Genomic DNA, 26,667 nt, shown 5'->3' with positions numbered 1-26,667 from the left:
CCAGCAGGGCGGAGTAGAGGTGCCCGATGTGCGGCGGCCCGTTAGCGTAGAAGATGGGCGTGGAGAGCAGGAGGCGGCGGCCGGGCCCGGTGGCGGCGGCGGTGGAGGCAGCAGCGGCGCGGCGGGGCGGCCGGAGAAGGCGGCGGGGCGGCCGCAACATGGCGGCGGCGGCACCACAGAGACGGCGGGCCAGAAAGACCGCCCGGAAAGGTCGGCGGAGGCGCGGCATCGGCAGCCAATGGGAGGGGGGAACAGGCGGGCGGGCGGCGCGTGCGCCGTGCTGTCGGCGGGGTCGGGCCGGCGGGGCCGGGAGCGGCGTGAAGAGACCGGCGACATGTTCCGCTGCCGCGTGGCTGCCGCCGCCGCCGCGGGGGGCCTGGTGCGAGCCCTGAGACCCCTCAGCCCCGCGCCGCGGGGACGCGCCGCCGCAGGTGGGCCGGGGCCGGGGCCGGGGCCGGGGCCGGTCTCCCCCGGTACGCGGGCGGGCGGAGCGGCGGGGCCCTGCCGGTGCGGCAGGCCCGGATCCGGGCGTCTCGCGTGGGGCGGCGGCGGGTCCGGGTCTGGGTGAGGGTGGCGGGCGTCGTCCCTGCCGCTGGCTTCTTCCCCATACGCGGGTCCGGGCGTCCTTTCCCGCGGAGCGGCGGCCCGGCACGGCACGGCGCTCTCTCCCTCCCCGCTGGGCCGCTGCCCGGGGGAACCGGTCGCGGTCGGGAACCGCGTTTTTCTAAAGCTGCAGCTTGCTCGGGGGCTCTCGGTTCCCGTTAGCCGGGCAGAGGGCATCCGGAGCGCCGTTCCGGCGGCGGCGTTGGGCGGCTGCTGAATTAGGAGGTAATTTGACAAAACGCCGCTTTTGGCGGCGAAGTCGGCGCTGGGCACCGGTCTGCGCTCGGTGCAGCGGAAGGGCGGAGTGCTCGGCTCCGCCGGCAGCCCCGTCGGAGGAGGTTTGGGGGTGGAAAATGGCGTGGTGGCGGAATGGACCGGGGTGCTGGGGGGTGGAAGTGCAGATGCTCGGCTCCCGGGAACGGGAGGGAAAACTTGTGTGTTTTGGGAAACTCTAAGTTAGGTGGAGCTGTTTAGCGTATTTTTTATCCATTTGGATGCGTGCGATGTTGCTGCGGGTTTGCATCGCAACAGCGTGCCTTTAGGCAAAGAGATCAAAGGGGTATAGCAGCCTGCATGCCGCCTGAGCGGAGGAGGAGGGTGTTTTCTGCGTCAGGGGGGAATCCGTTCGGCAGAAAAGCCCAACCACTTCTGCAAGCTTCAGCTGGCCGGCTGCGTTATAAACGCACAGCGCTCGGAGCCATCGCCGCGGTTGCACCGTTTAGAGACCTAATTGGGACAGGCGGGAGTCTGCGGTTAAACTACAGTAAAATAAAATGTTATATAGCTGTTCAGCTAGCTGGGCTCTTTGTCTTGCTTGTGTGCTGGTAGGTGCATTGGTCTGGACTGGTGAGCCTTGCTACTCCTTTTCATTTGGGATGCCCTTTTTGTCAGCAGAAGCCTCTTTCTGCTGGTAGTTTGCCTCAGTGGAATAAGCTGTGTTGGCAAAGGGATTTTTTGCTGGTATAACCATGCCTGCTGCTTGTCCTAACGAGGTTACGTTAACCTCTGCTCCCATGTGGTGGAGCAAGACACATCTTTAGACCGATGCCTGCCTCGGACAGGAGAGGCCTGGAGAAGGGCGTAAGAACAGCAAACGCGCAGCAAACACGTGCATCTCTGATGTACTCTCCCAGCAGTATGTGGCTTGAAGGCTCCTGCAGCTGAAGATAGTCTTTCTAGCTTCCTAGTAGATGTTCCTGCTATTAATTTGTTCAGTTACCCTTTGATCTTAACAGATGGTTTTGGTATCCACAACTGCCTGGAGCTGTTTGTTGTGGCAGAGAATAATTCACTGCAGTCACTCAGATGTGGTACTGGGCTTTTCAAACAAGTAGCTTGTTTACTTGGTTTCAGAAATTACTTGATCTCTAAATTTAAACACATAACTTTGTATTGACAGTCTTTTTGTGTTTTTCTCTAATAAATTGTATTCCTCAGGCAACTTGTTGCAGCGCTGGAATGTTCCCATAAAACTGCAGATGAGCAGACAAGTGGCTAGCTCTGGTGTGCCTGGGGGCAAAGGCGATAGTTCTGTTTTTGTCCTTATTGTGGGCTTATCAACATTAGGAGCGGGTGCCTATGTAAGTAGAAAGGTAGTTCACGGAAAGAAGCTGCAATACATCTCTCCTGTCAAGCATTTGCTGTATTTCAGCTAACTTTACTTAGCTTTTTATCTCTGTAGCTATTTCCTCCTTCAGAAAACTTCAAGGGGAGCTAACTGAGCTGGCTGGAAATTAACTACTTATGATAATTATTTTTTTTAACTGTAATTTCAGTTACCTTTTAGGTTTTTTTACTATAAAAGCACTCTGCTTTTTACATACTATGACCAACCACAGCTCTGTCTGTTGTCTTGTATGTGATAGTAGCATATAGTTCAGGGAGAGTTGGATGGCATATGCTTTTAATACCAAAGTAAACCATTCTTTGCCAAATCTCAATTCAGAACGTCAGTGTTTAGCTTGTGTAAGTATACCAGATCAACCCCAAATTGGCGAGCATACATTTATCTCCTACTCAAAAGATTCAAAAGGATAAAGCTTTTCAGCCTGACTTAGAGAGTAAATCACATTCCCAGACAGCTGAATCCCAGCAGCATTACCTAGGAGCGGATGGGTCCTAAGTTTTGTTTCAAAATTCTTTCTCTTAGAGGATCATAGTCCTTGAAAGTTCCGAGTCCTGATTTTCTCCTAATGAAACTTGACATGCAGAAGGCTCCTGAGAAATAAAAAAAAATTCAAAACAGTGCACGGAGGAGAAGTCTTTTCCTATTCCCTTTAAATATTCTTTACTGTGCCCTGCTGTACTTTTTTTGGCAAACAAGGTAACTGAAATTACAAAGCACATTCTGCTTTTCCCAAGATCTGTTTAATCAAGAGTCCTTCTTAATATTTGGCTCTTTCCCTCTCTTCTCTTTCATTGCCTGTCCTCACCTACAGTTTTGCAATGTCATCATCTAAGATGCCCTTCTAGATCACTGACGTCTTCAGGTGTTCCTGGCAAAGCTGGCAGCAACCTATTGTTATACTTAATTGTAGGAGGAACAGTCACTGGGACAGGAGCTTATTATGTAAGATGCTTAAATAAATGTGTTTTAATTGGGTGAGAGGGTGGAGGGAGGGTACCTTTCTGTGTATCATACCAAGTTAGCCATTTACTTTAACTAAACTGTCTTTGTGCTCCCTGGCCTCAGATATTTAATTTCAAGGGACATTGTCAAATAATTTAAGTTTACAGATTTGATACTCTCAGTGTAGTTCTTAGTGGGGAAAATTGCCTCAATATTAACTTTTCCACATTAAATAAATCTAAACCCCAAACTGGCCATCTTTGATTTGTAACCATCAGAAAGGCGCAAATTAATTAATGCATCTATTCTGATATCAGTAATGTTGGCATGCAAAAAAAGGAAATAACTAAATATAAGTATGCTAGAGGAAAGAAAAGAAAACTTGTTTAACTTCATGATTTCTTCAGAGAAGAGCACTGAAATACCACTCTGTTAGCTGGCAAAGTACACAGCTATGTTTCTGACTAGAAAGAATTTGGCATTGTCCCTTTGGAGAAATTTATCCTGAAGACCTGATTTGATATTTTGCTTGTATATAATAGTCATTTTTCTCCTCAGGGATCAGATTTAATTTGCTGTATGCTGCCCTTCAGACTTGCTTAAAAACTTCATGGTTCTGCTTGCAAAAGCAGAGGTAGTTTTGTTAATCTTGACTTTTATATGTTTAAGCAAAAGGCTTTTAAAATATCTTTATCTTAATTCTTTTCAACACTGACGAGTTCTTGTTTTCTGCTATTTTTGACATTGTTTCAGTTCCCTGGATATGCTTTTGTCTGCCTGTCATTAAATTCCTCAGTTCTTGTTTGAGACTATTTGCTGTGTTATAAAACACCTAATTGTGGAGATTGGTAAAATGCAAAATGTCTAGGGAGTAAAAGAGATTCCAATTCCCCAAAGGAATTAACTTTTGTTCATAGTTTGGATGTCATAACACTTGGTTAGCTAACAAACAGTAAGTGGTTTGGCATCAGCTGCAGCTGTCATGCCTTCACATTTAGGAGGCTTTTATTTCTTGCTGGAAATGTTCTAGTTTTAATATTCTTTCACAATTCAAAATACAGTAATTGGATAGATGGTTGTGTTTCAGACTGTCTTCATAGTTTTTTTCTCTTTTATGAGCAATGCAAAATGAAAGCTAATGTCGTGCACATGTGATATGGATTATTAGCAAGGCTAGGTTTTGCCTTAAAAAAATTGTTTGCTTCCCTCTAATTTGTTAACTGTGGGGGAAATGTCATATTGTGACCTGCTTCCAGCAGTCTCATTGTCTTCTGCTTCTCTACATTACCAATTTTTTCTTGGAAGTTAACATGATGTCTTAAGTGATGTTCCCTCCTTGTCTGTACCACTAAATTGTATCCCTAGAACATGCAGGCTATACTCAATACTGTATCCTGAGTTTAACAGACAAATAAACAGAAGGTCAGCATTCAAACACAAGAACGTCTTCCCGCTGAAGGCTGTTACCTAGAACAGCCACGCTCTTGTGTCTGAAGAGCACTGCTAACATCAGCGATGTTACCACTGCTAACCTTGTGCCTGTAACATCTGGCCTAAAGAAAGCCAGTAAGGTTGTTGGCTTGTTCTGTCCAGCTGCTCTTGGCTTTTGAAGCTGGGAGTTGCTTTTTGCCTTGAATTTGTCTTCCTTTTCTGCAGTCTTGTGTTGTGCTGTGTGCCATGGCCTAGCTTGCAGATAGCCTTGGGGTCTGTTTGACTACATTTCCTTTGTTGTATCTGGTTCCTCTTGAAACAGGTCTGCAGCCCAAAGGCCAAACATCTGCAGAAAGGTTGATTGCTTGCTTATGGAAAGCAACCAGACAACTGAGATTCATCACATTGTGTGTGGAGCAGATCGTTTTCTGAGTGCATTCCTCTTGTAGCTATATATACATACCTTTATGGGCACTTTTTTAGTGAGGTATATTTTGATTCGTGTGCTTTAATTGAAAGCAGATGGCTTTTCTGAGCAAACAGGGTAGACAAAAGCCTGTCGGGGGGTAGAAGCAGAATGGTGCCTTGATGCTGAAAGATATACAAGGTAAATACCTCCTTGTCTGTCTCCAGGTATACAGAACATTGAAAGAAAACAAAGAGCGTTTCACCAGCCGTGTCACAACGATAACTACGCGATCTCAAGAAAAAGAATTGTCTCCTTCTGGTGGGTACTAGCCTGCTAGTTCTAGGTTTGGGTCTGTTTTTCATAAGCTGCTGACTTGAGACCTCTAAAACAAATGGAACAGAGCCCTTCTGAAATCACAGATTAGCATAAGCTGAGCTTTCACAGCATTGTCACTTCTCAGTGCATTCCGTTGTTTATGAATTCCCATGTCTTCCTAGCGTAGAAGATGGTGCTAGCTTTCCATGACCCAGAACAAGGCTCTGTTTTGCAGATAATCATGAGGATAAATTAGGTTGTCTCTCGGGGCTCCTTTCTGCTGTTTATGCCTTCTGTAATAAAAGGAGAAAAGAGTTAGCCCTGCTTTTGGCTTTTACACTTACGCAGTCTGGCAAAGACACGGTGATTCCAAAGGGATAATGTGGTCTGCCAGCACAGAATCCTCTGTGCTGTGCCACGTGCCTGTCCTGTACATAGTGGGCTCGGCATGCGAGAAGTATTGTGCTTGGGCCACGTGTAGAGGGAGAAATCGGAACAATTAGTGAGGCTCTTGATGATGCCTTGCAGGCTGTATGTGGACCACAGGTTGCTCGTTGAAGGTCTCTCTTAATTTATGAGACCTCAAACTGCAGTGTCTGAACTACTGAGCGAAAGGATGATATATTTTGTAATAACAGTGGCTTTAGTTCATAGAAGATAGGGTGTGTTGCATCACTTTACTAGGAAACCAACAGAAAGAATATCTTGCAGACAGGACAGAAAACTGATTGCTTTGTTTTGAGGAAGAGGATAAAACACATTTATCAGGGTTGAGGCTGCAGGACAGAGCGAGAGCCTAAATGCTGAAAACAGAGGTATTAGAAAGTCTACATTTCTGGAGACTCTGTCCCTTTGTAGTGGAGAGCCTGTTAATCCTATGGTCTCCTTGAGTCAGCCCTGAACTGAACAGCTTCCTAACTGCAGTATCCTTGATAGCCTGTGCTTCACTGAATTGAGTTGGTGTCTTCTCTTTCAGATACAGATGCTGCTTCTCAGGGCACAGCAGGTGAGTCTTGATAGTAATATTTAACTGACTGTTTTATTCCTACATATGGTTTAACTGCATGTTGCTTAGAAACAGGACCTGCATGTGGGAAGAAGTGCGTTCTGGTAGGAACTCAAAAGTTGGTCTCCTTTCAGAATACAATTACAGAAAAATATGCCTTGGTATTTTAGGGAACTTTACTTTTCTTATAAACTGTTCACTGAATGACCAGTCCAGAGTTTTGGTCTTGCTCACAGGTTAATTTGTGTTCATAAAGAAGACGTGTAGCTAGATCAAACAATTTGCCGTTCGTATTTTCCAAATAATTTTGAAAATTGTTTTCTGATTTGAATGATGCCCAGGCCATATCTCTTCTGGTGTTTTGAATAATCTTTTGGGTATGTCCCTCTTGCTAACTCGGCAGACTGTCACTTGGATCTCTAGTGTGTTGTTTGGCCAGAGCATGGTTTTGCCATCCTGAATCTACTGTACAGAGAATGTCCTGATCTTATATGAAGCTTCTGAAATTGCGTATTTAATGCTGGAAATTAACTTTGTGGGTCTTTGACTTCGCAACCACTTCACCCAGCTGTGCAAATGTAAGCAGCGTTCTTAAATAGATCAATTTATAAAATTAAGCTCTTTGAGAGTCTACTGGACAAGTAGCACCTGTTCAGAGTAAGGCTTGAAACCTGTTAACAGCCTGTCCAAATAGTGGTATTTCAAGCTCGTTATGTAGATCATTCCTGTTCTTAACATCTTAAACCAGAGAAAAGCAGGTCTGTAATAGAGGAGCTAAAGCCATGTGATAAAAGCTGTGCTGCTGGCCTATTCTAAAACTCTAAGGTTGCCATTGAGCTCAGCTATGCAGATCTAGCTTAAAAAAAATAATTTGCTGAAATCTGACAGTTTGATTTATGCAGGGAGCCAGCTTTGAGTGAAGCAGCAGCATTGTTCTTGGGAAGTATATTGGGGTGGAAGGGAAGGGGAGGAGAAGGTATTTGAAGGGCAATTTGCCAAAGGAAGTCTCTATGTGAAAGGCATCTGGTGACATACTCTATTCGTTGGGGCTGGGCCATCTTCCCTGCTGTGTTTGCAGTAAGCTGTCCAATCTGTCACCTGCAGCTCCGGGAGCTCGCCCTGAGGTCCCATCTCATGTTCCTTTCCTGCTGATCGGTGGAGGAACTGCTGCTTTTGCTGCTGCCAGATCCATTCGGGCTCGTGACCCTGGTGCCCGGGTAAGGGATGCCCTGTTCTAGATGAGACTTGTGGGGATGATTGAATACTGTGCTTGCTTCAGAGCCTCTGTAGTGTGTGTTGGCATTTGCCTGGCATCGGTGCAGCTGATATGTTTAATGACCAATTAAAGGTGCTGATTGTGTCTGAAGATCCTGCCCTGCCCTATATGCGTCCACCTCTTTCCAAAGAACTCTGGTTTTCAGATGATCCAAATGTGACAGAGACTCTGCGATTCAAACAGTGGAATGGCAAGGAGAGAAGGTATGTGTCACTTACGGGTAGCAAGGTGTCGTGGTTTAACCCCAGCCAGTAACTAAGCACCATGCAGCCTCTCACTCACTCCCCCCACACCCAGTGGGATGGGGGAGAGAATTGGGGGGGGGGAAGTAAAACTTGTGGGTTGAGATAAGAACAGTATAATAGAACAGAAGGGAAGAAACTAATAGTGATAACAAGAATAAAATGACAATAATGATAATAAAAGAATTGGAATATACAAGTGATGCACAATGCTCACCACCTGCTGACTGATATCCAGTTAGTTCCCGCGTGGTGATCCTCCCCCCAGGCCATCTCCCCACAGTTTATATACTGGGCATGACATCACATGGTGTGGAACCCCTTTGGCCAGTTTGGGCCAGCTTCCCTGGCTGTGTCCCCTGCCAACTTCTTGTGCCCCTCCAGCCTTCTTGCTGGCTGGGCATGAGAAGCTGAAAAATCCTTGACTTAGTCTAAACACTACTTAGCAACAACTGAAAACATCAGTGTATTATCAACATTCTTCTCAAACTGAACCCAAACCATAACACTATACCAACTGCTAGGAAAACAATTAACTCTATTGCAGCTGAAACCAGGACACAAGGGCAAAGGAGAGTGTTTAATGAAAAGCTGACAGTGATTAAACTGTTCTTGTGAGAGCGCCACTGCAGAACTCTGAAGGACCCCAGAGTGCTGTGTGGACAAATCACTGGGTAGAGTTCTGTGTTTGTGTCTGCTATGAAGAGGGTCCTGGGGTGCGTGTGTCTGTGTGCGTTGTCACTAGGCTGATGGAAGAAGGGACAGAGCATTGCATGCTGTGTGCAGAGCTTGTGTGTTGTTTTGCACTGGAGTAGCTGACTGACTGCCCTGTGGAGTCAATGAGACTCCAGGATGTCGGCTGCAGACTCATGGAGTGCGGCTTCCCAGAGATGCCGAGATGTTACAAGCAAGTCAGTCGAGTGCTAAGGAGCAGATTGAAAGGTGTGGCAGTGCTGGCAGTTGTCAAGAGGAGTGCTGCTTCACACATGAGGGTTAGCTCGGTACTTAATACCTCTTGAATTTTGCTGTGATTCTCTTAGACATACACCACCACTGGCAGAAATCCTGTGAAATAAGTTAATAGTAAAGGTGAGGGTGTAGCTTCACAGTTTAGAGCAGAGGTTCAAGGACCCTGGCTCTCATTTGATTCTTGTGACTTTTGTGATAAAGCCTTACTGATCTAAACCCTTGAACTTCAACAGTGTGAAGACCCTAATTCTTAAAAATAGATAAATAAGAATTCTGGAGCTTGTTATGGATGCATAGAGTTGTCTTTGTATCATTGGTAATTGCTGAATAGTTGGTATCACAGAGAAAGCGGAACCCATTTGATAATGGAGCTTTTTTCAGTATATATTTCCAGCCGCCGTCATTCTATGTGCCTGTTCGTGATCTGCCTCTTGTAGAAAATGGTGGAGTAGCAGTTCTCTGTGGCAAGAAGGTAGGTACAGCACTAGCTCTTGTTCTAGCATCATACAGTTCTTCCCAAGCAGAGCTTGTGCTCTAAGCTGAAACTAAACAACTGTAGATGGTGGTGTGGAGGGTTGGGTGAGGCAGAGAATGTGTACAAGTTTGGGAAAAGTGTGTACGATGATGCAGGGACTATGCTAATCTTAAGGACAGCATGAGTGAAGTCTGAAAACAGGAGAAGCTATGAAGAATAGTAGTGAGCTGAGGGAAGGATAAACCCAGAGTTTGGACATGGGACAAGAATATGTAGATCTTAGAGACAGGGTGTGACAAAATGGCTATATGTTGATCAGAGGGTGAGGTAAGGAGAGTAGAGTCATCTGAGTAGTGGGTTATAATGGGAGGAAGAGTGTTGTGCAGAGGCAGCAGGAAGGTGGAGAAGTTTATGGTGAGGCTTCTAATATATTTGCTTCCTCAGTTTTTTTTATATGTTGCTAAAATAAGATTTCAGTGACTCCTCTTACTGCTGAGCTACACTAGGTGTCTGAGTCCATTTCTTAGACTCAGATCCTGGGAAGATCAGCCTGATCTATGATGGCTGCCAAAGAAGTTGTCTCAATTCCTACTTTCAGTCTTCTCCCTTCCCCCCTCCCACCCCCCTAAACTTGAAGGTGGGAGAATATTACATCCAAGTTTGCTTCTCTGATCAATAGTCTGTGCAGTTTAACTTGAATAGCCTACAGTGCATGGAAACTTGAGCTCTCCTGCTTGTTTAATTTTGCAGGTTGTGCATATGGATGTTAGAGGCAACATAGTGAAACTCAGTGATGGTACCCAGATATCCTATGACAAATGTCTAATTGCCACTGGTAAGCTGTTGAGTTTTTTCTCTTTGTTCTTTGTCTTGTGCCAGGCTTTTTATTTCAGTGGCATTTATCTGATAAGGAAGTTTCTGCAGTATGTGTCAAACACTTGGCAGAGCAGTCACGTGAAGGACAGCCATACAGGCACCCATGCCACTGGGTTTTTCACTTGCGTCGTGTCAGCCAGCTTCTTTGGGATGTTCAAGGTTTTGCCCTGTGAAAATCAGCAGGGAAGGAGGAAAAGGTGACTGCCCTAGCAGCTCAGTAAAGGAACTCCTATACAGGCCAGCCTCTTCAAATCCTGCCTGTAGCAGTAGCAAGCAGAACAACCAGCTCTTGCTTGGGCAGAGCACTGCTCCAGCATCTAACCCTACAGCCATCTGTGGTTAAAGTGGAAATGGCTGTCTTCAGTCAGTGGCAGCATCTAACCCTACAGCCATCTGTGGTTAAAGTGGAAATGGCTGTCTTCAGTCAGTGGAGCGAGGTGTATAGATTGCATTAGATCTTCTTCCCCTGGGTGACTGCTAGGTCACCTACTGCCCACACAGAAGGTCATTCATGTTAAAAACCCAGACAGCAACAGGGAATAGAGCATATTGTAACAGTCTGGAAAGCACAGTCCAGATTAAAGATAGCTTTGCGTTGTCTGGATAGACTGTGGCCATGTCACTGGCTCATTAGTCTCTCTTTCTCTCTCTCTCTCCCTGCCCTTGTTCTCAGGTGGTTCCCCAAGGAACCTACCCGCCATTGAAAGAGCAGGAAAAGATGTACAACAAAGGCTGACACTGTTCCGAAAGGTAATCTCCAAGTGCTGCTAGTCCTGGAGTGAGGTTGAAAAAAACAGAGTCACTACCACTATTTTCAGCTTTTTAACTCTTCTGGTTTGGATCCAGGACAGCCTTACCATGGCAGCTGCTTCCCTCAGCTGGTAACCAGGAGTCCATTTACTATTTATTCCTTTTTCCCCAGGCAGGTAAACAGGGTAGAGTCTACTAGACCACTCATCTGCTTGCCTGAGGCCTGAGAGCTGTAATAATGTGTGGGGTTTTAAATTTTCTTTTGATTGGGTTTTTTGTTTGTTTGGGTTTTCTGTTTTGTTTTGGGTTTTTGGCTTGGGTTTTTTTTTTTTTTTTTAGTTTCCTTCCTGTATGACTTTGCTGCACCTTCCAGGCCTTTTAAAAACATGAGCAATGTAAGCTCTGCAAGTCAGTTTGGACTGTAAGCAGTGTGTGGCTTCAGGACTGTGAGTAGACACAGGAAGCTAGCTTAGTACTCCAGCCTGACACCCCTCTCGAATAAGTGTGTGCCACAGTTCTGCAGCACACAGGCGAGAGGTTGGCCTTTGGTCTGAGACAGGACAGAGACTGCTCTCATGCTCTGAAATTTTAGCTGAATATGAAGTTGAGTGTTCATGGTAGCTCTTGGGTCGGCTTAGACTGTCTTCTGATGAACTAATAAACTGATATCTATGCCTTCTTTGTGGCACTTCACCTTCATCCTGTGCCTTGGGACAAAGTGAATAAAAGACATGGAAGTTGGTCAGTGGTCTTCTGTTTTTTGCTGTAGAGCTGGTTTTTGTTGACAAGCTCCACTTTTCTTGAAAACATGGGATTTAGAACAGGCATGCAACCTTCTCCTTAGTCTAGTTCAGGGAATGAATCAGGAATAAGAAGCCATGTGGGAACTTTCTGCTCTGTGCTGGACTTCCCCTAAGGTCTGCTCTGCTCAACTGTGGGAGGGGAAAGATGGATGACGTGAGCTGTGGCATCCTTATAGTACTGTATGTGCTGTAGTGCATTTGTGTCTAGAAGCTTTATTGTAATTGCTCTTCAAAGTTAGGGGAAAGTGCAGGAATCTGAGATTGTGCAAGCTTTTCCCTGTCCAGGCAAACATGAGGAAGCCAGAGAGTTTTTTCTGTGCAATAGACAAACAGGAGGAAGGGGAAACCTGTTTCCCTTTCTAAGTTGGGGAGAGAGTTGCTCTTATTTCAAAGGGAGAAACTGGAGAAAAATATCTTCTGCTGCCATTCCTGTTTGAGGCTATTTGAGATGAGAATAAATCTTCTTACAGATTGAGGACTTCAAAAGTCTGGAGAAGATTTCAAGAGAAGTCAAGTCCATCACAATTATTGGTGGTGGTTTTCTTGGCAGTGAGCTGGCCTGTGCTCTGGGAAGAAGAGGTAAGTGTGCTTCTGCAGGCAGCTTGTCTTCAGTGTGCACCTTGACAGAAGTGATAGACATTGAATGTAAGCAGCTTGACATTATAAACTTCTTTTTCATTCTCTGACGGCTTTGTTTTTGCACAGACTTGTGGCTTGCCTGAAATAACCTTAATGTGCATGTACTTTGTTGGCTATACGGCCTGACCTGGTTTTCCATTTTCTTTCTCGCTAGCTGTCAACCAGCCCCTGACCAAAAAGATTTTTGTAAGTTGGGCTTCCTGGAAGCTCTGCAGGCCAGTGCATGTTGTAAAGTCATTCCACCCTGTAAAAAGTTATATTTGCTCTCTCAATGCTAAAAGCCACCCTAAAACTATTATTTCAAAGAGGCTGTGAACAGCTGGATTCTTACTGTCAAGTGCGTGCAGCTTTTTGAGCAGTGTCTTTATGGTAGTTTTTCTATTAAAGGAAGTTTTCTCCAAAATACTAAGCATTTTACTTAGAAGTCTGCTGTCTGTTATCCTAGAGTTTGCAGGTGTATGTGAAACAGTGGTCAGTCACTTTGTGACTCCTGTGGAAAACCTGGGAGCCAGAACTCCTGGTTCTGGAAAATCCTGTCAAGCTCCTTGCGTAAAGTAAAGCATATGCTTGTGTCCTGAAGTCTGTGCTGCTGCTCTTTATCCATGGGTTGTAAGAAGCCTGCTCTTTGCTTTCCTTTCAGCACGAACCAGAGGCCTGGAGGTGATTCAGCTGTTTCCAGAGAATGGCAATATGGGCAAAGTCTTGCCTGAATATCTGAGCAACTGGACCACAGAGAAAGTCAGAAGAGGTGAAGCTGCACTTCGTTGTTCTTCCTCTGCAAGTGGCAGAGCTGTGGTGTTCAGGCCAGTGGCTGTTGTGTAGCTCTTTCTTGTGAAATAGAGCTCTCTCCTTGTTTTGTCAGTGGAGCCTCAGGAAGACTTGGTCCCTTGCAGGGTGGCCCAGGTGCAGAACAGAACAAGTTGCAGTTCAGGCAGCTTGGGTAACACAGAGCTGCCGTGGCTTCTTAGCAGTTCCTCTGGGAAAGCCAAGCAAATATGCATGCTGATGCCAGTGAGATTTTCCCTCTGGCTGTTCCTGCACAGAATGATCCCTGCTGCCATACCTGCGAGTTACTTTAACGGCCTCTGTAATCTGGAACCAAAGTTGTCTTACAATAATTGCCTGTTCTTTTCTGAATTGCTCTAGCCTTGAATAATTTTACTTCTTACAGCCTAATGCAGTCATCCTAGAGTCACTTTGAGAGAAGGGTTGTGTAGCCCTATGCCTTATGCATATACCTTTGTAAGGCCAGCTGCTGTAGTGTGTAGCTGATAAAGTTGGTAAGATCCAAGATACCTGTTTTCCATTTGCTATATTAAGTGCAGAATATATTCCAGTGCATTGGTAAGTGAAGTGGGGATAGAGGGAGGAGGGATATAGTTGGTGCTGCAGATGGCAGGGCGTGATAACCCACAGGTCTGAGTTACTTTGTTTATGGAAGCTGCCTTGTTGGACCTCTGGGTCTGGCTGTGACAGAGCAATAGGTAATTGAATGTCCCTACTGCCTGAAAACCTGTCTTGGGGAGTTCTTTTGGATATGACTTTGTCATCATACAAGACGTGTACTTCTGATTGTCATTTCAGTAGCTCTTTCAAATTTTTTCGCGGGGTTTGTTTCTCCTCATGCTTCACTCAAAACTGTACTGGCACATGCAGCAAAGATAAGGTGGTTTCTCCCTCGGTTCCTTACCTGGCCCCTGCTCTGCCTGCATCTGTTGGCATCAAAGATGCCTGCTTCAGGTGAAATCTGTCTACCTGTGAGCAAGCAGTTATGTTTCCTATGTTTGTTTCCAGAGGGTGTTAATGTCATGCCTAACGCTGTGGTCAAGTCTGTCTCTGTCTGTGGCAATCGGCTGATGATTAAACTGAAAGATGGCCGAAAGGTAAATTTAAAAGCAGGGAGAGGGTAAAGTTTGCAGGGGCATTGAGAGAATTAAGATAATAATTATGAATTCCCAAACAGGTGGAGACTGATCATATTGTGGCTGCAGTAGGGCTGGAGCCTAATGTGGAATTAGCAAAGTCAGCTGGGCTGGAGGTGGACTCTGACTTTGGAGGGTTCAGGGTGAATGCAGAGCTGCAGGCACGCTCCAATATCTGGGTGGTGAGTATGTGCAGAGGAGTTTTCTGTCTGCTGGTTATGTTGACGCAATCAGAATACACAGTTATGGGGGCTGGTGTACCTCTATTAGGTGAATGGGGCAAAAAATAGCAAGTGATGAGACCAATCATAGTGCAGATCCTGTCGGCAGCCATGGAGTCTGTTCATGCACCACAGCACACTTTGTTGCTGTGGTAACGACTGTGCAAGTTTTTGAATATTTATGCTGTGCAAGAGGAGCTGGGGTAACCTAAAGATAGCACGGATTACTCTGTTGCGTAAGAGTCCCTTTGGTGGGAGTTGAGACTGATTCCTCTGGGAAAACGTACCTGATGCTGTCTTATTTTTCTGAAGATTGGTAAAAAATGCCAAGAAATTGGGACTTGGGTAGCCTGGGGAGTGGTATGAGGAAGTGGTGGTGTTTGGGGTTTGTCAGAAGAACTCAGGTCATAGTTTCACTTTGTTCGCTTCCCAGTGCTTTTTTTGTTTGTGCATTAATTTAAGCTTTTGACGTCAATGTTCAGTTCTCACTGAATGATTCTTTTTAAGGCAGGGGATGCTGCCTGCTTCTATGATATCAAACTAGGTAGGAGACGTGTAGAGCACCATGATCATGCTGTTGTGAGTGGAAGACTAGCTGGAGAAAACATGACAGGAGCTGCAAAACCCTACTGGCATCAGTCCATGTTCTGGTAACATTGATTTCTTCTTTTGGTATTTCTTATTTGGCCACGTTGCAGGAGCTATGACAAGATATATCTCGTAAAGGCTTCTGTTTCCCAGATGTAGTGAAACTACTTCAGCAAATACCTTGTACAGTTTCTTGTTCCCAGAAGCTCAGGTGATGGGAAGGCATTTGAGCATTTGCTGCTCTGCCCTGACCTCTCTGAAATGTTTTTCCTTCCTGCAGATCCCAGTTTCTCCCTGAATGAGTCCCATTCAGCAAAGCAAGTAGCAATAAAGACCAGCCCCTTTCCTCAGAGCAGGCTAGTTTACAGGTTGAACTTAGCAGCAGCTTTTCTGTTACAGTTATCTGAAGTTCCCCAGCACAATCTGTTGGTTTCGGTTGTGTTGCACCTTTGCTGATCAGCTGAATTGAGCTGATTTGATGCTTTAGTAGCAATGCATTGCTCCATCCAGGAGTGTATGTGAAAGTTTGTTGTTTTCCAGAGAGAGGTATTGAGGAAAAAGAGCAGTTCTGCTGTATCTTTTTGACGATCTTTTAAAAACAAACCAAACAGACAAAAAACAACCCCCCCCCCAAAAAAAAAATCCCAAAGCCTGTTAGCTCAAGATCAGAAAGTTAAAGTTAGTGGGAATTTAAATACAGGGAAAAGAGTTTTACTTTTGTTAGAGAAATCCCCTCAATAATAGTTATTTATGGCTTGCTGTCATTTCCCTGAACACTTGGTCTATACTGCATGGACTCTGGACTCAGAAAAGTTTCTCACTTCACTTTTAAACAAGGACACAGAAGAATCCCATTTCAATTGTGTGTATTTTTTCAGGATACTCTGGCCATGACACAGACACAGGCAATTGGGGGACTGTGAGTTGCAGTCTTGTGTTTTGTTGACAGTTGTTAACTCTGAGGATTTGCCAGCCCTCACTGAGTGAGACTTCCTTCTCCTGCGCTAAAAAGCTGGGAAATGGCAGGAACTCCTCTTACATTTTTTTCAGGGTGTTCAGGTCACCTCCTGAGCTCTGACTTACCCACAGCTGGGTGCCTACTCATGTTAACTGGCATGTTGTTGGTATTCCTTTCAGTAACCCCAGTCCATGCTGGAGGATTCTGGCCAGGAAGGTAGTGATGTACATACAGAGATATCCAAATTGTTTTTTGTGATGCATCTATTTCTGCAGCATAGTTGGGAACACTTTTGACACATTGTACTACTGGGCCCCAAACCCCAGCTGCTTTGTCTCCTATAAGCACCCCAGTTCAAATTCAGCAGGTGTCCAGTTCAAGGAGGTGTTACAGCAGTGTGTTCTTCTCTTTAATCTTCTTTAAATGCTCTCTCTGAAATACACACTAAATAATTGTCTGTGCTGCACAGCGTAGTGCTTATAACTCAGCATTGCCAGAAGGTGGGCCAAATGGTCTTATTAGGACCTGGAGGAACACTTGCTTCTACCCCATCTCTGTCTCCTAGTCACATTTGTACTGAGCAAGCAACATAGAAGATTTTTGCAAGTACCTACTAAGCGTGTCCCAGTGCTCACATTTGAATGCTGAGGTCAGATGTGTGACTTTATAAAGGGTTGAGATATGTGCAGCTCGTGGAAGCCACCCAGCTTCCTTCAAGGGAGAAGGCCTTAAGTATTTTTTGTTCATTGAACTGGTTTCTTCTGAAACAGGTGGATGGCCTTAGATTTGCTGTGTCTTGACTCCTTGTTCCACCCTAACGTATGCAGAGAAGACTGAAGTGTGTCAGTCAGCCTGCGTACCATGACCTCTCTCTTGCACAACGCTGTCATTAAGGGATTTGGGGCTGGATGGAATTGCCTTGTATTTGTCTCACTAATGCTACAAATTATGCCCCCCCCCCCGCCTTCATTCCTAGGAGCGATCTAGGCCCTAATGTGGGGTACGAAGCCATTGGCCTTGTTGACAGTAGTTTGCCAACAGTAGGAGTCTTTGCTAAAGCAACAGCAAAAGATACACCGAAAAGTGCAACGGAGCAATCAGGTAGGGCTGTAGTTATGCTTGGGAGCTGTCTGTGCATGAAGGTTTTTGTGTCTCGCTCTGTGTAGTGGCCACAGAATCAGTCTGATCTCACTGTAGAGCACTAGGAGACATCAATCTGCTGCTTTTTCTAGACAAAGCTTTAAAGGCTGGTTTTGATATTAAAATGTGATTAAAACATAGTGTTCCTCCAAGAAGACATCATGTAACTCATTTACCAAAATTAAAACTTTTTGCCAGTGAAGCTTAATTTCCTCCATAGCAATAAAGTGATCAGTTTTTGCACAAAAGAGCTTGTGTGGATCTAAGCGTATTTATTTTGTATATGCTGCCTGGAAGAAGTAGACTGCTCTGTCCTTTGCATTTGGTGATGGAAATTGGGAATTTTCAGTGTTGTGCTTCATGTTAGGATTGCTTCGTTCTCGTGTTATTGAAACTTAACTTTTGCTGGACGCAACTTAAAGAAAAACACCTCAGTCTCTTGCAGAACCCTGCTGTGTAGTCTGCTTTCACCATCACAGAAAACAGCTGCTGCTTTTTTCTGCACCGGATGTTTGATATCTCATATCTTTGCATTAGGGACAGGTATTCGATCAGAGAGTGAAACAGAAGCAGAAGCCTCAGAAGTTCACATTTCTCCAAGCTTTTCACCAACGCCTCAAGTTCCAAAGCAAGGAGAAGATTATGGCAAAGGTGTCATTTTCTACCTCAGGGATAAAGTTGTGGTAGGAATCGTATTATGGAACATCTTCAACAGGATGCCTATTGCTCGAAAGGTCAGTACAGGACTAGTATGCTGAACAGCGAGGCTTGCTTAGATTGGGGATTTTCTTGTGGAAAAATCAATCTACCAATTTACAATGAGGATAAATAAATACAGATGTTCTGTCTGGAGCAGAACTGTGCAATATCCCATGGTAGCCCTGTCTTGGGTGAATTATGGGAGATGTCCTTGTGCTTTTTTGCATGTTTGTTCAAAGTTCTTACAGAAACAACTTGAATCAGATTTATGCTTCAAGCCTTGCCTTTACATGGCTGAAATTTCAGGTCTGTAATAAGTACAGGCACAGGTGACTGAGCATCAGAGTGAAATGTCCTATTTTTGTGCTACTTTGTCTAATGTACAAGAGTCTAAAACAGTCTTAAACATCTATCATCCTAGATACACAGCCACAAAAAGTCAGGGTTAGAAGCAGCCTTGCGTAGGTGCTTAGTCTGTCTCCATCCCCCATAGCCTGTCTCCATCCTCCAAGGTAAGATCAGCTATACTTAGGTTATTTTTTAATATCTTTGGAGAATTTCAGTAGTTTAAACTATGAAAGTGATTCCACACTATCCCCAGGTGATCTGTCCCAAATTGAACTATTCTTAATGTTGGAAGTTTCCTGGTATCTAATCTGAAACTTTCATGATGCAGTTTAAACCTGTTACTTCTCCCATCCTCATGAAAGAGAGATCCTTTCCTTCCTTCTTTTAGCAACCCTTCCTCTAAATGAGAGCGCCAAGTGTGTACAGGATCCTTGGCCTCTTAGTCTCATTGTCTAAAAGATAGGTTTGCAAGTTTAAGCCACTTATACTGGCTCCTCTAAGTCAGTGCAGAGAGACTGGCCCATCTTCTCAGAGTTGAGATGAATCACTTTTTCAAGATACTCATTCTCCCCAGCTGTAAAGGGAAACCCAGACATCAGAAATAAATCCTACAGGGACAGGGAGGCTGGTTTTAACTCCAGCCATTCCTGTAGGCAGATAATGCTACGTTTGAGACTCCCATATAAATTTGGCTGTAGTAAGTACTGTTGTCATGTCGTGGACTGCCTAAGTTGGTGAGTTGTCGTCAGCAGAGCTGCAGAGAGGAGTTAAGAAATTCATCACATTGGCTGGTGACCATGTACAGTCTTGCAGCACTGGTTGTTTGTAATATGTGCAGGTTTTAATGCGTGCGTTCTTCCTTCCTTCAGATCATCAAAGATGGGGAGGAGCATGATGATCTCAATGAAGTAGCAAAGCTTTTCAACATCCACGAAGAGTAAACTCCAGAATGGGAACATCGCAGTAGGAGCGAGTAAGGCAGTGGGGGCCGTTGGCTGTTTGCATCCCTTCATCTCGGACAACTTCCTCTGAGTACTTGTGAATATTTCCAGTCACCTAGAGTTCTAATGTTTGCACCAATAAAATCAGATTGTTCTAAGTTAAATGCCTTCTTCCTGCGCCTGTGTGTTGCTAGTTTTGAAAGGGGAGTACACTGCCTGCTGTTGTGAGTTTTTCCCTTGTATCAACAACAGAGAAGCCTGCAGAACTACCTCTTTTCTTGCAGCGCCTCCCAGCTGGTGAGCTGCAGTCCCGCTGGCTAGCTGCATGGAGAGCTGTGCTCTTGGCAGCAAGTGCTGCCTGTGCAGGAAAAGTACCTCCAGACGGGATGAAAATAGCGTGTGATGCAGTGGCTCCTGTGTAATCTTGCATCTGAAGCCAGGTGCATGCTCCAGCCTGGTGACTGGTATAAGATGGGGTGTAGAAGGGATGGGAAGAATAAGAGGCTTAAGAGTTGCTAAGGCAAGAGATAAGGGACTAAATTATGAGAGCAGTGGAGGAGGTGCACTAATGCAGGTTTGGAGAGTACAGGCTGAAGTGGGTGGAGAGAAGCAGTCACCGGTGATGCTGGACCCAGGGTGTGTGATGATGTCAGGAGCATGTTATCAGGTCTACAGCCACCATGTGGGAATTTGGGTGCTTTCTCTTAACACTAAGCTCTCAGCTGTCCGTGCGAGGTAAAAGGGATGCAGGAACGGGCCGCAATGCTCACAGTAGGGTGGGAGTCGGAGGGAGACATAGCATTTCACTGTGCACTTGGAGACAGGTTGATCCCTTTGGCGTGTGAGGGGAAGGGTGTGCAGTTGAGGATTTGTAGGCTGCCCTGCTTGCCCTGCCACAAGGAGTGCTCCAGCATTACCAGAAAGGTCATCCTGTGGTCTGCGACTGTTTCTGCTTAGGCTGGAGCTGTTCCTCAGCCTGAGAAACTGATATGTCGACTGCAGGGAAGGTGAGTGCCACAGACTAAGAGGTCCAGCTCACATTCTTGCAGGGCCTGGACACTGACACGGGAGAGGACGCCAGCCTCCAGCCTTGCTCTGTTTCAGGATGAGCTGCAAGTGTAAATGTGAGAAGGGGTCCAGGATTGCTGCTGCAGGGAGGAGAATCCGTTAGAGAATCACGACTGAGCTTGGACCCCAGGAATCACGATCCAGGTTCGGAGCTTGTGCTTCCATTGGATGTGTTGGGAGGTGAGCCTGGGATCTTGCCTCAGTGGCAGTCTTAATCCCAGCTGCACTGTGCCAAAGCCCAGCTGGTGCTGTAGCAGGTCATGGTCCTTCCTAGTATAAAAGGCTGCCGAGGGCTGTGCTAGGTGAGCCATCTCCCTGGAGCCAGGGAGTTGACTGTCTCCTGGCTGCTACGAAAATTTCTCATCTCTCTTGAGGAACATACCCTGTTGTGGGGAAAACACTGACCCCAGTGGCAGTGGTCCTGTGCAAGAGATTCTGATGCTTCTGCTCCTCTTGCATATGTAGGCACTGGAGGAATCGAGTGAGAAGCTGACAAGAGTTTCCAGAAGCAGAATTGGAAGTGGGAAGTAAGTGATGCCGCTTAATGCTCCCCTACCCATCCTGCAGCCTCCGAGCCACTGAGCGCTGGGGTTCTTACAGCTGACCCAAGTGATGGCCTCATGTCCCCAGAGCTGCAGCAGAGGAAGGACAGGGAGGTGGGCCTGGGGTTTGGAACATCTAGTTGAGCTGGAATATGGACAGAGCTCTTGATTCATCTTTGGGGATGGGAAATCACCTTGTGCTCCTGTCTATTCTGTGTACAGCTGGCATGCGAAGCTTATGAGTGAAAATGGAGCAAAGGGAGAACAACTTAATCTTGCTAGAAACCAGCTCTCTGAAGCTGTAGTGTAGCATGAGCCAAGCACAGCCTGGGCTTCCCTCCTGGTCCACATGGGCCCAGCTACTTCCTAGGTTGGGGTCCATGGCTGCAAAGGCAGAGAACCTCCTCAGCCCTGGGTGGAAAGGATGTGACAGGGTGTGCTGCAGGGGTCTCAAATCAGGAGGCACGTGAAAGAGGGATCTAAACTGCCCGTTTCATATGCAGTTTAACAAAACCCTTTGACCAGACATAGGGACGTCTCCCAGCAGAGTCTGAGTAAATGCAAAGACGGTGATCCCACAGTCTGCCTGGGCCCCTCTAGCAGTGCTTGAACCACTGACACGAGGAAGTTACTCTCCTTAAACGCTAACAGAAATTGCTTCTTGCCCAGATACCTCTGTCAAGGGTCTGGCACCATCATCTCCCCAACCTCCCTGTCCTGTGGGCACCTGCAGGCATCAGAAAAAGCCCCCGTGCCCATGGCCTCTGCCAATGCCTCTGGCGCTCCAGCTCCTGCCCGTCTGGGGACCCCACCAGCCTCGCTCCATGCTGCCCATGTCTGCCTGGAGCCGGGCAGCCGGTGCCCAGGCACGGCCTCCCCTGGGCCCAGAGGAACCCCTTCCTTGCGGTGCTGCCCGGACACTTGCTGGGACAGCTGGGCCTGGGCCCGGGCCCAGGCGCGGTCCCAGTCCCGGTCCACGTCCCGGTCCAGGTCCAGGTCCCAGACCAGGTCCCAGTCCAGGTCCCGGTCATCTCCACAGTGACCACCAGGGCTTTGTGATGCGGGGACCTCGTCGTGCCCAGAGGCCATTGTGACACGGGTCCCCTCGGGGGTATATAAGGAGCGAGAGCCCTGGGGCTCCCACTCCCAGGAGAGCAGCTCCTTCAGGAGAGCAGCTCCTTCAGGAGGCAGCATCTCCCCTGGGTGCCCATGGCAGGTCTGCGGCAGAGGACGCCGAAGATGCCCATGGACGAGGAGGCGAACGCCCGCTCCCAGCCCGCTGACAGGCTGCCGAGCCTGCAGAAGAGGAGCCAGGTGAGGGACGGGGCCACACGGGGCTGCCTCGGTGCCGGGCTTGCCGGCACCGTGGGGACCGCTGCGCCAAGGCGGCCGCCTCCATCGCGTTCCTCATCTTCCTCCTCCTCCTGCCCGCAGGTGGGACGCCAGCAGCCGGAGGCAGCGCCGCAGGGCGGACGGAGCCAGGCCTCGTCCCTCCGTGGGGACAGGCTGCCACGGCTAGAGAGCTCGCAGGCCACGGGGAGCCGCCACACGCAGGTAGGGAGCCCCGAGGGAGACGGGGCCGAACGTCTTCCTGACCCCAGGAGCTGCCGAGGGGCGAGCGGGAGGTGTGGGAGGGCACAGGCGGGTCCGGCCCCCGGAGAAAGCGGAGCCCCTCTTCCAGCCGGGACGCGGGGGCGAGGCAAGGGGGCAAGGGCCGCAGGCACGCAGCCTCTCTCCTTGGCTTCTCTTGCAGACGGACAGTCTGGCGCGCAGGGTGGCACAGCCTCGCAGCAGGGCGGCACGGGCGGAGACAACCCGTCTGCCAGCCTTGACGCCTCTCCCCAGGCCGGTGGTGGCAGCCAGGCACGCACCCACGGCTTGGCCGCCGGGCGCTGCCAGCACCCGCTGCAAGCTGCCGCCTCTGCCGGCAGCACCCGCTACGTCTTCTGCCAGCGGCAGGGAAACCGGCACCAGCACGGCGGCCAGCGGCCACCGACGAATCGTCCCATCTGCTCGGGGCGTCCGCGGTGACCAGGGCACAGCCGCGAGGGTGCAGGTCCAGAGGCCTGCCCCGCTCAGCCCCACAGCCCGTGCCGCAGCTGCGAAGGGGACAGCCCAGTGCCTCAGGAGCGAGGTCCCGGGCAAGGTTGCAGCTGCAAGCCGGAGACCCAGCCGGCAGCCGGAGGCACCGCGAGATGGGGCGCACGGCACGGCTGTCGCAACGACCGCAAGAACGGATGAGGTTGGGGCAGCCGACAGCGGCACGGCCCCTACGGCTCGGCCCGCCTTGGCCGAGGAGGAGGAGTGGGAAGAGGACAGTGACAAAGAGCTGTCCCAAGGGGAAGACTTCACCACCAACACCATCTGGGTCAACCCCTTGGTCCCAGAGGTTGTCCAGGACCCCCACGCTGGTCCCCACGCAGGGCCCAGCAGCGAGGGCACAGAGGCGGCAGCAGAGGAGGCTGGCGAGCGGCAGAATGCATCTCCTGCTGCAGCGGGGCTCACGGATGCTGAGCCAGCAGGTTCTTCTCTGCCCAGTCCTCATGAGGAAGAGGGGCGCCACACACTCCTTGCTCCCGCAGTGCAGGACGAAGCGAAGAAGTCACCAGCTTCTCCTGTCATTGGCGAGCGGCAGAATGCATCTCCTGCTCCAGCGGGGCTCACGGATGCTGAGCCAGCAGGTCCTGCTCTGGATGCTGCTCCTGAGGAAGAGGGGCGCCACGCACTCCTTGCTCCCGCAGTGCAGGACGAAGCGAAGAAGTCACCAGCTTCTCCTGTCTTTGGCGAGCAGGACACAGCCGCGGAGGCAGAGAGCCAGGCACCTGCCCCGCACAGCTCCATGGCCTTCACCGCGGATCTGCAGGACATTGCCGACCGCATTGTGAGGGAGGTCCTGATGAAGTCTCTGGCTGCACTGAAGATACCCAGCCAGCAGCCAGTGGAACAGCGAGACCTGGCACACAGCATGGCTGTGGCAACGACAGAAACAACAAACGAGGTCCAGGCAACCGACAGTGGTGAGGACGAGGCCCCTGCAGCTCAGCCCGCCTTGGCCGAGGTGGAGGAGTGGGAAGAGGACAGCGACAAAGAGCTGTCCCAAGGGGAAGACTTCACCACCAACACCATCTGGGTCAACCCCTTGGTCCTGGAGCTCTTCCAGGACCCCCACACGGGGCCCAGCAGCGAGGGTGGAGAGGCGGCAGCAGAGGCGGCTGGCGAGCGGCAGAGTGCCTCTCCGGCTCCAGCGGGGCTCACGGATGCTGAGCCAGCAGGTTCTGCTCTGCCCAGTGCTCATGAGGAAGAGGGGCACCACGCACTCCTTGATCCCGCAGTGCAGGACGAAGCGAAGAAGTCACCAGCTTCTCCTGTCTTTGGCGAGCAGGACACAGCCGCAGAGGCAGAGAGCCAGGCACCTGCCCTGCACAGCTCCATGGCCTTCACCGCGGATCTGCAGGACATTGCCGACCGCATTGTGAGGGAGGTCCTGATGAAGTCTCTGGCTGCACTGAAGATACCCAGCCAGCAGCCAGTGGAACAGCGAGACCTGGCACACAGCATGGCTGTGGCAACGACAGAAACAACAAACGAGGTCCAGGCAACCGACAGTGGTGAGGACGAGGCCCCTGCAGCTCAGCCCGCCTTGGCCGAGGTGGAGGAGTGGGAAGAGGACAGCGACAAAGAGCTGTCCCAAGGGGAAGACTTCACCACCAACACCATCTGGGTCAACCCCTTGGTCCTGGAGCTCTTCCAGGACCCCCACACGGGGCCCAGCAGCGAGGGTGGAGAGGCGGCAGCAGAGGCGGCTGGCGAGCGGCAGAGTGCCTCTCCTGCTCCAGCGGGGCTCACGGATGCTGAGCCAGCAGGTTCTGCTCTGCCCAGTGCTCATGAGGAAGAGGGGCACCACGCACTCCTTGCTCCCGCAGTGCAGGACGAAGCGAAGAAGTCACCAGCTTCTCCTGTCTTTGGCGAGCAGGACACAGCCGCAGAGGCAGAGAGCCAGGCACCTGCCCTGCACAGCTCCATGGCCTTCACCGCGGATCTGCAGGAGATTGCCAACCGCATTGTGAGGGAGGTCCTGATGAAGTCTCTGGCTGCACTGAAGATACCCAGCCAGCAGCCGGCAGAACAGCGGGACCGGGCACACAGCATGGATGTGGTGATGGCACCGAGAACACCCGCAGGACCTCAGGACTTCGAGTCGCCCTTGGCTCGAGAGCCTCGGGCAGAGGCCATCACAGCCCCACTTGTGCCAGCAGCGTGCGCGGATGGAGAAGACACGGCTTCTCCCATGTCTGGAGAGCAGCAAGAAGAGGCCAGCAGCACTGTTGTCTCCCAGGCAGCGCAGCAGGACGAAGTGGCTTCTTCATCGCCGCCAAACCCTCTGGCAGATGCTGGCGCGCCCCACCTTGCCCCAGCAGTGGATGAGGAAGGAGAGGCAGCGGCTTCTTCTCCCTTGGCGCGGGACCCTCAGCACCAGGTGAGCCAGGCGCGCGTGGCCGGCACCGGGCATCCCAAGGCACGGGAGGCAGGCGCAGCGCCCGGGCTGTGTGCCGCGGGGAGATGGCTGGTGCTCTCCGTGTCATCCCAGTGCCACCTCCTCCCTCCCTCACCCGTGCGCTTGCTCTCCCCATGCAGGCGGCCTCCGAGCACAGAGGCGACACGCAGCAATCCTCCGGCCGTAGCGACGTGCCCGAGGACGACTCAGGTACATTCCCGAGTCGAGTGCCGCCCCGGCGAGGGCAGCACTACGCACACGGGGCCGTCGGCCGCCCAGCCTCCCCAGCCTCTCGCCTACAGTTCTCCTTTCCTTTCCCCGCAGGCATCGCCGCCCTCCCGCACGCCCCAGCTCGACGGCGATGGCCCTCCCTCTTCAGGAGGGCGCTCAGGGCTCTGCGCAGGGCGTTCCGCTCTGCCTGCGTGGAGGGACAGCAAGAGCAGTAGTGCCCCGCTGCCAGCGCCAGGCGGGTCTCCGGAGAAGGCAGCTGGCCCTGAGCCCGCATAGCGTCCAGAGGGAGCGGCACGGGGAGGCTCGCGAGCGATGGGGGCATGGACGGCACCCCAGGCACTCAGCCGCCCTGAGGACACGATGCTGCCAGCCACCGCTCGGTCCCGGACACTTTCTGCGCCCAATAAAAGCTCACAATTTTCCCCCAGTGCTCGTCTGTGCCTGCTCCATCTTGGGAGAAAGACGGGTGCAGGCAAGGCCTGTGCCCACAGGCAGAGCTGGAGAGACCCTGTGCTCCCTCTTCTCCAGGCCGAGCAGAGCCTGTGCCCTCGGCCTCTGCCCATGCCTCCAGCGCTCCAGCTCCCGCCCAGCTGGGGCCCCCACCGGCCTCGCTCCATGCTGCCCATGTCTGCCTGGACCCGGGCAGCCGGTGCCCAGGCACGGCCTCCCCTGGGCCCAGAGGAACCCCTTCCCTGCGGTGCTGCCCGGACACTTGCTGGCACAGCCAGGCCCGGGTCTGGGCCCGGTCCCCTCACACAGTGCCTGTGTCAGCCTGGACCCGGGCAGCCCCAGCTGTGATGGGTTGACCCTGGCTGGACGCCAGGTGCCCACCAAAGCCGTTCTATCACTCCCCCATCCTCAGCTGGACAGGGGAGAGAAAAATATAGCAAAAAGCTTGCGGGTCGAGATAAGGACAGGAGAGATCATTCACTAATTACCGTCACGGGCAAAACAGACTCAGCTTGGGGAAAATTAGCTCAATTTATTACAAATCAGCCAGAGTAAGGTAATGAGAAATAAACCCAAATCTCAGAACACCTTCCCTCCGCCCCTCACTTCTTCCCGGGCACAACTTCACTCCCGGATTTCTTCACCAAGCCCCCCCAGCGGCACAAGGGGGACGGGGATGGGGTTTACGGTCATCACACGTT

General features: G+C 49.8%; 1 protein-coding gene across 1 annotated transcript; it reads left to right on the top strand.

The window, feature by feature from the left end:
• The first annotated feature begins 6 nt into the window (after positions 1-6).
• Positions 7-19,344, top strand: AIFM1 (apoptosis inducing factor mitochondria associated 1). The gene is given in 18 exon segments (XM_069810774.1): positions 7-240; positions 243-431; positions 2,041-2,183; positions 5,237-5,330; positions 6,304-6,333; positions 7,438-7,550; positions 7,682-7,812; positions 9,202-9,292; positions 10,046-10,130; positions 10,845-10,921; positions 12,195-12,303; positions 13,004-13,111; positions 14,158-14,246; positions 14,327-14,467; positions 15,014-15,156; positions 17,029-17,153; positions 17,730-17,926; positions 19,109-19,344. Coding segments are annotated over 18 exon segments (2,124 nt in total). The 5' UTR covers positions 7-53; the 3' UTR covers positions 19,181-19,344.
• Positions 19,345-26,667: the final 7,323 nt, after the last annotated feature.

This window comes from Haliaeetus albicilla, chromosome 23, assembly GCF_947461875.1.
Source record: "Haliaeetus albicilla chromosome 23, bHalAlb1.1, whole genome shotgun sequence".
NCBI lineage: Eukaryota > Metazoa > Chordata > Aves > Accipitriformes > Accipitridae > Haliaeetus > Haliaeetus albicilla.
This window is presented reverse-complemented; position numbering and strand designations above follow the sequence as displayed.